Below are 14,999 nucleotides of genomic sequence, written 5' to 3'. Positions count from 1 at the left end.
TACATCGGCTGACTCACTAGTGTAGCCTCAGCTAAAAGCAGCAGCAGAAAAACCATCCCTCAACATTAATTGGACACCAAATTTAATATGTCACCCAAAGATCCAACACTCTACAAGAAGCAGGAAAATCAACCCATTGGGATGTCCCAAGCAGGAGTAGCAGAGCGGAGTTAATGACTGGATAACAGAAAATATGTTAAGGAGAACAGAACACAGCAGAGGAAACAGTACGAAACCTTTAAAAGAAATTAATACAGGAGGAGAGGCTGAAAGAAATAAAATAAAGAAAGAAGAAGAAAGCAAGTGGAACCAAGACGTCTGCGCTTTGATACATTCATATGATAGATGATAAATCAGCTGTTTTTTTTTCAACATGCCACACTAGTTTGATGGGCAGGAGCTTAACTGAGTAAATATCAAAGGTGACAGATTATTCAGAGAGCTGACCATTAGGTATTACCTAATATAATATAAATGTAAAACAGTTACAATGGGGAGCTCACTGCTAATGTGGAAGCAGATGATGAGATAAACCCAGCAAATATAATTACACTAAGAGAGCATTATAATCTTTCATAAAGTATAAAGCCATATAGTGTAAATTCTCTGTGGCAAATGTATCATGAATAACAGATGCACCCAAACAAAAGTAACAAGAACCAATGGAGTCAGAGACTGCAACCTACTTGCATAGGTCAAAGATTAAAGCTAGTGCTCTGACCTATTTTCATCTGCTTTGATCTATGGTCTTACTCACACTGGCCTTCTCCGTCGTCTTTCTATCTTATCCGGTTCCTGAGTGTACAAAAGGTAAAACTGGACCTTGACCTAGGACCTAGGACCTTTTCTCAAGGTCAAGGTCATCATCCCATTTTCATTCCCTTTACCACCCGAGTAATCTGCTCTTTGTTTCATCTTTCTATCTGCAACAGACGAACGGACGGACTAACGGACGAACATGCTAACACACAAACATTGACAATTGCAATACATCACTGCTTTGAAGCGGGATGTATTTACACCAAATATCTTCGCAATCGTTGCAGATAGAAAGATGAAACCAAAAGCACATTACTCAGGCTGCAAAGGAGATGAAAACGAGATGATGACCTTGAGAAAACTAGGTCAAAGTCAAATTGCAACTTTTGTACACTCAGGAACCGGATAAGATAGAAAGACGAGGGAGAAGGCCAGTTTAAGACCATAGATCGAAACTATTGCTTTGATCTACCTATGCACTAGCTTTGATCTATGGTCACAGCTAGTGCATAGCTTTGACCTACCCTGAAAGGTTAAAGCTATGCACTTGTCAGTTACTACTTTCAGGTACTGACCTACACTTCGAGGGATGTTGCAGTCTCTGACTGCCTTGGTACTAAATTACAATACTTGTCAAGGCGTTTCATTTCACCTCTTCAGGTTTTATCTGGACTAGCAGCAACGGTCCCGTATTGTACTGTTAATGCGATTTACATTCTCTACCTGCATTACCTTTGTGTTATTAACCGCATAAAAATAAAATCATCCAGGACCAAAGATTTTTCTGTTTCTCACTTAAAAATATGAAGATAGATCTGGAAAAAAACAACTCAGATTACAGGGTATTGCTATATTACTGAATCTGAATGAGGAGGTTCACTTTTAATTACCAGAGGCTATCACAGTAGACTGTGCCTGAGCCTGAGGTACATAACCCAGTTCACTGTGAGGAGGCTGCTCTCAACAAGCTGCTTATCTCTGAGACCCACGTTTCCCTTTATTCACTACGCACATTTGCTCAAAGCCTACCACACACTAGGCATGCTAACTGACACGCGCACACACACACACACACAAACACACACACACACACACACACACACACACACACACACACACACACACACACACACACACACACACACACACACACACACACACACACAATTCTCCCTATTCCTAATTGAACTGGTGATATTCTCTTTCACTGGAGTGAATGAGATAAAGCCATTAGCAAAATGGAGGACAAGGGCAGCAAAATAATGTCTCACAGCCTTTATATCACTGTATGTAGAGTGTGGCACATTTGGCAGTGTTACACTCACAAACCCCGCTGCGATTCTGATTCTCACTATGGCGAGAAACACTGGAGTGACATGGAGTGAATTTAGATACCTTGAAAGAACAGCACACCAGAACGTAGCAGTAAAAAAAATCCATGTACAGAGGTTTCTTTGCATAATCATGTCTGCAGATTTGTTTAATGTTTTCCAGCAATAACACTGTACACAAATGTCAGTTGAAATTCAGAGAATCTTTGCAGTGAAGTATATATCATCACCTCCACTGAGTCCAATGACTTACTGCCAAATAAAATAGTGAATTACAGTAAGCAGTACCTTGGAATACGAGCTGCTTGACATACGAGATGTTTGAGTTACAAGCCGTCGCTCTGTCCATATTTTTGTTTGACATACGAGCAAATTACGAGATATGTGTCGCGCTTTGGTACACCACCGCTAGTTGGAGGGTGGATACAACATCAGCTGAGATCGGATCTTGTTCTTTACCATGTGTTTGCGGATGTATTAAACATCAGCTGACTTGCGAGTTGTTTGACTTACGAGCTCAGTCGCAGAACAAATTAAATTTGTATCTCAAGGTACTACTATGTGAGAAAAAACATTATTTGAGCTTCCTGGAGGTGTGTTATCTTTGGGTTTTATCGGTAAAACAATCAAATTTAAATTCAATGTCATCTGAAAAATGAATATCAACTCACTTGATTAAAACAACCATCGCAAATAATAACTGGCTCTGATGAATTTAAAACCTGAGACACAGATACCCCTGCAATTGAAAAAACTTCTTGTGTGTACAGACCATAACTATCTATTACAGCAGAATTCATCCAAAAATCATTTTTGGAATACAAATGATTTTTGCCCATTAGCTCTTGAGGAGTTGTGGACAGATCACAGCCACTACTGTAGGTGGATGTGAGCGAAACTACATGAATATTGTAGTTCATTGTTCCTGATAATGTAAATAAAACAACAACTAATCGGATCTAGATATCTATCATCCATACAAAGTATGCATGACATTTTGCTGAATTCTGTCCAACTTATGTCATGTGCTGACTGTTCATGTGTAGGAAAAGGGAAAGCACTTTGTCGAGGGCTTGAATAGGTGATAATCCTATAACAGTGAGTTGTGACTACTTACATGCATGTGCACAATATTTGTCTGAGTCTCTATACTTGTGTGCCTTTTCAGAACAGTGTTTAACAGACCAACAGTCATGGGTTTTATGAGCCGCTTCTAATGGGAGCTTCTGCAGTCATAAACCACACTGCCAAGAGACTGTCTATCTGTGTGTCAACCATGGGGGAGTTGTTGCCCAGCCGCTCTTATAACCATGTAAATCAGGGCACTTAAGAAGGACTCACTGACAGGAATCGACCTCCTAGACCAGCGTGTGCCCAGATAAAGTTGCAGACATTTCGATGTGAGTTACTACGACCCGGATGAGAACTGAGGTAGGATTGTGTTGGTTTACATACTGATCTGATAGAGAAGGTGAGTGATACATTTATGGTAAAGAGGAAAAGTAATTGTTTGAGAATTCTGTTAAAATTTAATTTTAAAAAAATGCTGCATTAAAGTTGCCTGTACTCTATGTTAAAATATTTTCAATCAGCTGTTGTTATGCCTTGATTATACGGTTCTATATACATGCTCACTTAAACGTGCAGTAAACTATATACAACACCTGGATTGTCCTTGAATCCACCTTAAGGCCACAGACTCTTGACGGTCAATTGTACCAACCGTCCTCTAATTACAAGTGTGCTTGTGTCAGCGTATGAAAGGGTGCAAAATAAATCCTAAATAATGATACCCAAACTCAGCACATCGACCTGAAGGTGACTCTGGACGGTGGAAATAACGTTTAGCTGCATTTTAATCCCGAGTAAACTGATAATGGCTTAAAATTCAAGAAATACTCATACAAATAGGTTGTATAGTTTAGCCACCGTATAAAATACATATAGAGGACTCAAGCTTATATATTTGAAAAAAACATTTAATAATACCGTATATGGGAGTCAGAAATCTGTTGCTTCCCCCGCCATGCTATTGTGAAACTCCATCTGTCTACATGAAACCACCAGAACACACCATGCATATGTGTGTTTGAGTGCCTTCATATGCCATTGTTGCATGGTGCCTTTAGACCACACACTTACCAATTACACTCCATTTCATGCTTCAGTGAGGCCGAGCTGCTGGCGGGCCCGTCTTACATAACTGTACTGCATTTACATTTACTCAACTGATATGCACGCACAAAAAAACCCAAAAAAACACCACGCGTTTAATGGCGAAATACAACTACTGTGCTAATACACACTAATATGAAAATCATGAGTGATATATGTACATACGACCTGTACAACCAATTACACACACTTATACACACACCGTGAGTCACAGCTACTTCAATTTAGAAGCAGTGGATCTACTGCCTTCCATTTCCCTCGCTGCCTGTTTCCTTTCGCCTCCACCTGTCCCTCTGTGGTCTGTTGCAATACATTTCTTGACCCCATGCCAAGAAGAAGGATAAAGCAACAGAGCTATAACAACTGTTATTAAAGTGATGCTCTGAGCCATTGTCTTTGTTAAGGACACCATTTATGAATAATGTGTGGTAGGTGTGTGTTTGTTTGTTGAAGTCAGATCAAGAACAGAACCTGCAAGGTGGGAAATGAAAAAAGAAGTGAATGTGAAAAAAAATGGCATCAGCCAAGGAATGTGTGTTTATTTTACCAGCTGCAGAATGAAGAGATTATAATAATAGTCACGCACAGGCTAAGGCACCATCAAAGCAAAACTATGCCAACTAGAACCAAGGCAATCACAGACTGCAACATCCCGCAACACCCCTGAATTCAAAATTTTACCCTGACATACTTGCATAGGTCAAAGATCCAAGCTAGTGCTCTGACCTACTGTCATTGATCTCCCTCGTGTTTCTATCTTATCCTGTTCCTGAGTGTACAAAAGTTGAATTTTGACCTTGACCTAGATTACTCAAAATCAAGGTCATCATTTCCTTTTCATCCCCTTTGCCGCTCGAGTATTGTGCTTTTTGTTTCATCTTCCTATCTGCAATGATTGCAAAGATATTTGGTGAACTGACGAACGGACGGACGAAAGAATGAACGAACACACAAACACTGACAATTACAATACACCACTGCTATGAAGAGGGATGTAAAAACCCGGAAAACACATCACTACCATTAAATACATGCATGCACACGTGCGCACACGCATGCGCACACGCATGCGCACGCACGCACACACACACACACACAGACACACACACACACACACGGCCATGTCTCTGTAACATTCAAAGGCCTCAGGGAGATTGCATTAAAAATTTATTTTGTGATTTATCTGCACTCTGCTTGGCAGAGCCACATTCCGCTATCCTGTTTTATTGTGCTCCATATTCCTCTCTTCCCATCTCTCAAAATACCACATGCATGGAGTCACATATATCACATGCAAAAGTCCGTGAGGAGGTATATGTAGACTTATGATTGTAAAGAACAGGAATTCAAGTGTAGCATAAAATAATGTCTTCTGGATGGGCAGGAAAGTGTCACAAATAAAATACTTTGTTCTTTCAGGAAAATATTTTAAAATAGTGCTGATTTTAGTTTTCTGAGATATTTCAGCAGGTTTTTTAGGACTTTAACATCGCAATGCAAAGACATAAGTGCAGAGGAAACCATGAAATTGTTAACAGATTCCTGCCCAGAAACAAGGCAGTTATCTCACACAAACTAAACAGCGTTGTAAGAGCAAAACACAGAGCAATGGGCATGCATGGTGATTAACAGCAGGAAAGTTGATGAAGACGCTGTTTGGTGTATTGTGCTGGACAAGCGTTGATACCCTCGCCAAGGTTATACCAGTATTAGCTGCATCACCATACTTCAAAACTAATCACAGTACTGTCCACACACACAAACACACACACTCGCACACACCCCTAATTAGCATTGGTTATTTATGAGCTCAACCAAGTGCCTTCTTCTCCAGTTTCCCAGCTCAGCAGCTTCTGCATCTTGTTTTTTTTCCTCAATCATTCACTTTTTTCCCCCCCTGCTCCCACTCATTCACTCTTTCCTTTCATTCTTCCTCCTTCAAACTGCTCTTCCACTCGTCATTTTTCCTTCTCATGCTCTGGTTTTCAATAATTAATCTCCTGCCCCCCCCCAGGGGAAAGAAAAGCTCCCACTGTCACAACCCGAGACCATTAATCAATCCTTCGGTTCTCTCTACCTCTCTCAGCTCTTAGGCCTATCCTCGTTCCCGTTTCACCACACCACACACTTTCTTTCCACATTCATTGCACTTTTCATCTCTCATATTTCTGTTCATCATTTTTATTGTGTTATCTGTGCCCACTTATTATTTTCCCCCTGATCCTTAAAGCCTGTCTCCCCTCCTCTAAGCAGCAGTAATTTTTCAAATATCTTACGTCCCTTCTTATGCTTTAACATAAGAAAAAAAACATCTCCAAATGAAAACAGCCAGGATGCATCATATTAAATTCATAATTGCTATTCATCAAATTATAAGAACATAATCATAAGGCAGTGAGGCTTTCAAAAAGAAATGCCTACAGAATAACAAACAACTGACAGAAACTGTATTTTTCTGTTAATTGTCACCCTCCTACTTTTCACAACAACCTTTCATGCCTGTCTTCTTCTGTTTTCTTCTTCCCTTATCGTCTTCACCTCCTCTGTCTGTTCCATGCTCCTGTCTTCTCCTTCTCCTCTTTCTCTAGTGAGAACATTCAGCTATTACAGCTTCTCAGCGCCTGCTCAAAGCCATTCACTCCTGTCTGCACTGCTGCTTATCAGGTAGCTCTCCTTGACACACAAACACTCTGTTGTCATGTCTAGAACAAGTTATCAGATTGAACTCTTACACGTCCATTATGGAGGAGTGGTTCCTTATTCAATGCACATACACACATAGAGACACACACCAGCGCCTACAGAGGGTGCATTACCATGCCTGTAGAAAGAGTGGTCACTGGTTTTCCTTCCTTCTGACGCCCGCTTCTTGAGTTGCAGGGCGATGGATGGGGTGCAGACGCAACGTTACCAGTCAGGAAGCTGCTGTTTTGATGTTTCCGCTCCTCATGTGCTCCTCCGTTGGTTTGGCCAACAATCTATGAGTTTGTGCACCTCTAAAAGAGGGAGAGGAGGGGAGAGGAGAGGTGAGAAGGATTAATTAGTGCCTGTAAATCACATGAGGAAAGGGTGAGCTCATTCAGGAATAAAAAACGTGCTCAATGTAATAAATACTGATATTATATAAATAACCCCATTTTAGAAGAAATGCAGTTTCCTTAAGATATTCCTGTTAATTATACCTGAAAATTAAATTTTTCAAAAGTTTACAAAAAAAAATTCCTTAACTACAGAAAAAATCAAAATGCACCTTCCCAGCATGTATACATACACTTTTAGTGAAGAACATATAAAACATTTACACACACGCACACACCTATATATACATAGAGAGAGAGAGACTCTCATCCCAATCATAAAGTGAGCCAAAATGCAATTTGTAACCACAAAAATGAAAAAAGAGACAATAATAAACATTTAATTTTAACACTTCTTTCTCATGTTGGAAAGGTTTTTGAAAAGCATTACTGTACTGTATATACTTTTTGAGGTGGGCTACATGGGTCACAAACAGACAACTCCCTCTCTTCACTTCATTCGTTGTGGATGGTAAATAGGCAGCAGCATGGTTATTAGCTAACTAGAATCATCCTCTACTCTGTTCAACACACACTTATCAAACCCTGCATCAATCCGCCCATACTTTGATTTTGCCTGTAGCTTTCACTTTTGCGGATACATCTGATGTACACTCAGCAGCAACAAAAGCAACTTAAAATAAATCATTGACACATGTTTTTCAGCATTTCTACTATATTCAGCACTATTTTATTACAGGATTTTACGACAAAGCACTTCTGTCTCACATTATGGAGACAGTTAGTCTTTAATGACAGCCAAACCACACAGTGACCTATGTGTAGCAACAGTCCTGATTTTTTCCTTGACTTAACAGGTGAGGAGAACTTTAAGAATATTTCACTGAAAAAAGATGCACAAGGCAGAATAAACAGACAGACTAACACCAGTAAAATAATAAAGTGCAAAAATTCTTTTTGCTTTTTTGTGAAAATATATCACTTTATGATTGTGATTTTCTTTTAGATAATAAGCTTAACATTCAATGTCAATACAATTTTGAACTTCAACAGAGTTACTTGTAAAGAGCTTTGGCATAATTAGGTTCCACAAAAATGAATATACTGAGCATGTGCTGCTCTGAAAATACAGAACAGTTTTACCTGTGCTACACAAACTGATGAACAGACACACAATGTTCCTATTTACAGCTTGAAATGTCAACAGTATCACTACTGTCAGAGCACAGATACATCTGGTCACCCTCAAAACAGAGCAATGGCATTTATAGAGCTGTGTATGTGTGTCTGTGTTCACACAAGATTGTGTGACATTCAGAATTCACCAGGATTCAGGAGTGGGCTGTTCCAACAGGTGAAGGAAAAAAGGCATGAATTTCATGAATGAAAACAGATGAAATATTGCATGACAAAGATGGCCAAAACAACTTCTTGTTATAATTTTAAAATTATAACATGAGATTGTAACATGAGATTTGAAAACAAAATCTATTGATGACAGCAATGACAAGGTAGCGGCAAATTTATATATATATATACACACACACACACATATATATATATACACACACACATATATATATATATATATACATACATACACGTGTATATATATATATTTTTTTGCTATGACCTTATTGCTGTCATCACATCATTAGATAACAGCAATGACATTATATACACACACACGCACACACACACACACACACACACACACACACACACACACACACACACACACACACACACAAAAACACACACACACACACGTACGCGCACACACACACACACACACACACACACACACACACACACACACACACACACACACACACACACACACACACACTCTTATCGACAGAACGCAGTGCCGGATGCCGCCAGCCAATAGAATGCGCGTACGGTATCACATGACTGCCTTCCGAAAATCTGCGATGAGTACTAAAGTTAAAATTTGACCTTGACCTATTTCTCTCTAGGTCAAGGTCATCATCTCATTTTCATCCCCTCTGCCGCCCGAGTAATGTGGTTTTTGTTTCATCTTTCTATCTGCAACGGTTGTGAAGATATGTGGTGGACGAACACACGAACACTAAAAATTACAATACATCACCGTTTTGCTGGATGTTAAAACAGTAGCCACTAATAACTATCACCTCCACTAGAGAGGTTCTATTTTGAAACACTCAACCTCAAAAATGCATTCACATGGTATTTCCAGAAGAGCAGATGTACAATAAGGTTTTAACAGAGACCAACAACTAGTGCATGAGGAACAATTTAATGCATCATTCAGTTTTCACTGTGAGACCACAAGAAAAAGAGGAGCGTTCGTGTTTTTTGGTCCATCCTGGTGTGGACACAACTTAATGACTTGTTGTGATGCTGCAGCCTTGCAGTGAAAGCTCAGTCTGGATTCAAGGAGAACGAGAATGGGAGGGGGTTGACATTTTGATGAGGATTTAGAAAGAACAAAGACAATATAGAGAGAATGAGAAATGAACAAGAATCGGCAGAATGAGCTGGCGAAGCACAACACAAAAAAACAACAACCACAGACACTGAAGTGGTTCCTTAGGGCACAAGAACTCATCCAGAGATTGTTCCTCCTTTTTTTCTCCAAGTTTCCATCACTAAATGCCACGGGCACGTGGCCCGCCACACCAACACTCACCTCCTCAGTTCACCTGGCAGCGACACTCCCCGTGTCGACGCTACAACGCTTCTCTGAGGCCAGCTACCTCACATCCAACGCTCATTGCCAGAGGGGTGAAATGATGTGCTCTGAGCGTGGATGTGTGTGAGAGGTGGGGGTAATCACATGCACACAATCAGGATTGCATGATTATTGTGCATGGTCACAAACACAGAGACACCGAGTCCCTGCCAAAAAGCATAACAACAACAAGCTGGTCCCTATTCAATTGTCATTATCAGAGCAGCTCAATGATGAACCATAACAGGAATTCTCCTCCCCTCTCTCTCTCGCTCTCTCTCCCATGTGTGGAACTTTGTCATTTCTCTTTAATTAAAATCTAGAATACACTAGTGAAAGAAAAACATGTCTTACGCCATGGTTTTAAAATATATAAAACAAAAATCAAACGCTTGTGTTATTTGAAGCTTTATAAAGCTTAGACAAAGCCTCAGATATTAACGTCCTGCAGAGCCACACTGATCCATCCCCATGGGGACTGAGGGGAGCTAGGGCGACCAAATTTCATGTGCGTGACTGTGTGTTGTCTGCACAAACTACACTGCGCATTCGCGCATCAAACCTCGTGACTTCACCTCATCGCGGATTTTTGGTAGGCAGTCACATGATACCGTACGCCCATTCTATTGGCTGACGGCATCCGGAAGTGCGTTCAGTTCCGTGAGGCTCGGACTTACGTGAGACACAAAAGTGATCAGTCAATCGATAAGAGTGTGGGAAAAGGTAATACAGGTAGACGGTGGTTTGATATCAGTATGGGGAGGGTTCATAAGAGTTTACATTACCGTAAATAATAAGATAAATAGTTTGTTGCTCATTAATCGCTTGTGGTTCATGGAATGCATTAACCGCGAAGAACGAGGGCGCTCTGCATCTGTCCGTTTGTATCGGAAACCCTCTGGCTTTTTCTTCCTTGGGCTCACGCTTACATTTACATTTCTCCCTGCATTCACCCTCCATCTCTTTGCGTACAACTCCCACCAGAGTCCAGTCTCCATTTTTTCTTATTTTTGCTTATTAACACCATCATCCTGGGTCATTATTGTGCGATTGAGTGTTTTTACTCTGGAGAAGGATTTGAGAATGTAGGGGGGTTGATTACTTCTTGCCTTATTAACAATGGTGTGTTAGCGTGCACATCATATTTGCACAGGCAAGCAGAAAAACAGCATTACCTGAATCCAGTTAGTAGATATACTTCTCCTTTGTGTTTTTGCAGAAGAGAAAACACCCTCACACCTGTGCTGCATCCTTACTGCGCCAACAGTTGGTGATTATGTCCCATTTCCCCCACGGAGATGAAAGGATTCAAACAGAGGATAAGAAAAGAGGGATAGGAACTGACTGGAAGATGAAGGAGAGATCCAAGCTGGGGAATTTGTAGTGATGGCCCTGAGCAGCAATTTACACCTCCCTCATATGATAACCATCAAATAAGATGAGCAGAGTAAGAGACAGAGTGAAGGGAGACAGAGGATGGACAAAAACTGGAGAGATTGCTCTAATTAGTGTCTGAGGATCTTATTTTAACTACATGATACCATTTAGTATTTGATTATCTGCTTTATGCTGAGCTCCGATTATTAGTCCTTTAATTCAGCCTGATAGTGAAATCCATAAAATGTTGTGGACTAATGTCGCAAAGCAAAATTATAAAAATCAAATGCACTGCACTGACATGAAGACCTTTTCACACCTATATCTTATGTTTCCTGACATTTAAAGTCGCTACTTACTAATTATTATAAGTATTCAACTAACTGTGCTAGAATGTTGACATGTTTTAAATTGGTGTTACTTTACATGAACTTCTTAAAAAATCCATGAATGGTTGTGATTAATGCTCACCGTAATCAACTGAATAACACTGAACCTTTAATGTAACATGTCTGGTACCATAAAACTCAAGTATGAAGTAATTTTTTTACTAATTACTGTGTGCTTTTAGAGACAAATCCATGCTTTTGACCGACAATGTGAAAGTTCAACAGACGGAAGATCTCATGCAGCATCGAACAAGGAGGAGCTTAGGGACCCATCATAGAACATACAGTGTGCCGTTGTTTGCAGTGAAGCTGCGAGCTTTGCTGCGCGAATGTGCACTGTAAATGTATATCTGCACAGTTTTCAAGTTCCAGCTCTTGCTCTCCTGTCACATGTCGTATTTTTTCTAAGTCATATGTCGCTAGTGAAGCAGGCCTGCTATAAAGCTAATCTTTGAGAAAGCAGCTGTTATTTTGGAGCACGGCTGTTGATTTTCCGTTTGCATCACTATTTCTGGGTAAGATATTTTAGCAACTCATGAATGATTTGCCCACTAAATGCTATTTCCGACGTGACATTTTTAAATGTCCACCATGCACCTGAAAGACCGTGTTGAGGGCATGAGTAGATGCTGTGTTGCATCAGGACACGCTTTTTCAAGGATGGCTCCCCCTCCATTGGTGTCAGAGTGTTTGAATGTGAGAAAACATCTACGAAACTGTGCGGTAATGAGCTGAACACGCACACACATACAAATAATGAAACTCTTTGTTTACCAGGTGGCACACAATAAACAGAGAGGATGCGGGATCACGGTCCTGTAACCACCTCTGTTGTGAAGAGACATGCCTTGTGTAAACAGGCGCCAGCTGACTGAGATGTCTGTGCTGTGGTCTCGCTCCAGTTTAGAAGAAACCAGGCAAACAGAGAAGGAGAGAGACAAGCTGTCAGAAATATAGACAGTTACAGAAAGACGGAGAGAGGGTGAGACATAGATGTATTCAGGTGGAAAGACAGCAAAATCTAATTTTTGACAGGAGTGGAAAAAGAGGAAAAAATTCTGGTATAGAAAGGAAACAGCAGAAAATAGTGTGTGTTTTGTTTTGTTCTGCCAAAAGAAAAACTTGAGTGCTTAAAAAATTAATTTCAGTTTGGCAGATTCTAATATACTAATCTGCTGACATGTTTTTAAAATTGAAAGAACCAACAATGACTTTTGGGATGGATGAAGCAGATTTTTAGGATATTCATTTATACCAAAATGGAAATAATTTGTTTCTCTGACAGCAAATATGGCCTCTGAGCTTTTAAAACAGAATAACAGCTAGCTACTAGTTACACACGAGTGGGAAAGAAAACCAGTCAGCTGTAAAGTTTCTTCATTAGCGAACACACAAAACAAAAACCCAGTGATATGAACACTATTTGCGAGGAGTTTCACGTCTCATAATATACCGACATACTTTTTCACAAAAACAAACAATGTCAGATAAGCAACTGTTTCTAGGCCATTATCGGTTTCACATTCTAACTTATGTGTATAGTGAAAAAAGTAGTTTGTAAGCAGCCAAAAAGATTCAAGAAGTTGAAGAAACAGACGATATGTGTGAACACGGGTCGCTAAAACATTAACAGTTGAGGTCATACATTAACAGTTAAGTCAGAAGCACTATAATGAGTTGTTCCAGTCGCTGAAGACACAAACGGTTGGTTTGCCTAATGGGGTGTCATATGAGTCTTTAGCTCTCTCAGCTTTTCTGGATTCAAAAGTGTGAGTGGTGGTTAAAGGGAAAACCTCGATGGGAGACCTTAACCCACAACACATCGTCCTCTTTAAGGTTTAACGCCTGAGGAGAAGGTTGGACGCTCGCTGTGGAGGCCCTGAGACTGAGCTCAGACAGATGTTCACAGATAAGCTGCTCATTGACAGAATGGAAGGTTGGTTTTACTTCCCCCAATGTGGAAAAAATGATGAGCCCCTTATTGAAATATGGGGAGACTACCTGGTTAGTGGATGCAAAAACTCCAACCTGAACTGCGATGGAAACAAGTTGGACTGTTTAAATGAAAGAATAAAAATTCTCTTTTGCAAATTTCTCAGCATCAACAGTTAACAAAGCATCAATGCTAACTTATCAGCAGGTTGTGTGGGAGTTAATTTTGATTATTATGTTTTCAGCTGCACAAATGCTAAAAACTTTATTCCTCTGTTTAAACCCGATAGAGCAGAGAAATGACCAGGATGGATGTATCCAAAAGCTGTTTAAGTCAATCCACTGGACGTTAAGAAAGTTCTTGAAGACGTTTCGTGTCTCATCCAAGAGACTTCGTCATGAGAAGTCTCTTGGATGAGAGTCTCTTGGGTGAGAGACGAAACGTCTCTATCGGGTTTCGGGACGTTTTATCGGGACGTTTCGTGTCTCATCCAAGAGACTTCTTCATGAGAAGTCTCTTGGGTGAGAGACGAAATGTCTTCAAGAACTTTCTTAATGTCCAGTGGATTGACTTAAACAGCTTTTGGATAACCATGACCTGGATGACCGAGAACCTACACAGACATCAGGATGGATGTAGATGCAGCCATTATCATTAATGCAGGAAACTACTGCAAACTTTGCTTGAGCTGAAAATACTGTATATTACAAAAAAGGACACCCTGAAGTTGATGCTAGGCCTATAATGAATGAGCTAGATATGGGAAAATATGTTGTCTTTCCTTATCTTAATTTCTTTCCACTCACCAAAGTGAAAAGAAACACAACAACATTTATCTTTTCTCCCAAATACAAATGCATGAATTTGTTTCATGAAAAACTTTGTAAAGGTGGCAGAGGCTAAACAACCATCCAGATTCTTCCGATAATGACAGTTTGTAAAAAGGCTGATCTGGATCAATCAATCAAATCAATGAATCAGCTGACCTGTAACAGACAGACACTGTCTGCAGTAATCCTTATGCTGATCTAAACCAGGGTCCTAGCCTTACCTTCTCCGAGCTCTCTTTATCTTAGGTCCTTATCCTTTCTCTTTCATTGGATTGCTCAGTCCCTCAAAACTATTTGTTGGTTAAAGTGAGCATTCCAAATCAGTGATGTCTGTTATAAAAAAAAGCTATTTTTCTGCCATGCTTCCCAACTACTACATTTGACTTCAGCCTCCTCTGGATGCAGTCGCAGGCTGGGGGTTAAAGTACAGAATATTGATGAAATGGCAGAG

General features: G+C 40.1%; 1 protein-coding gene across 3 annotated transcripts in view; it reads right to left on the bottom strand.

The window, feature by feature from the left end:
- strbp (spermatid perinuclear RNA binding protein) overlaps positions 1-14,999 on the bottom strand; it is a 68,786-nt gene that overhangs the window by 22,705 nt on the left and 31,082 nt on the right. For all 3 annotated transcript variants that reach the window (XM_068335247.1, XM_068335244.1, XM_068335246.1), the window contains exon 3: positions 7,082-7,261. In XM_068335247.1, coding sequence (XP_068191348.1) covers positions 7,082-7,084 — 3 coding nt within the window. In that variant the 5' untranslated portion in view covers positions 7,085-7,261. The remainder of the gene's footprint in view (positions 1-7,081; positions 7,262-14,999) is intronic.

The sequence above is a fragment of the Antennarius striatus genome, chromosome 15 (assembly GCF_040054535.1).
Source record: "Antennarius striatus isolate MH-2024 chromosome 15, ASM4005453v1, whole genome shotgun sequence".
NCBI lineage: Eukaryota > Metazoa > Chordata > Actinopteri > Lophiiformes > Antennariidae > Antennarius > Antennarius striatus.
This window is presented reverse-complemented; position numbering and strand designations above follow the sequence as displayed.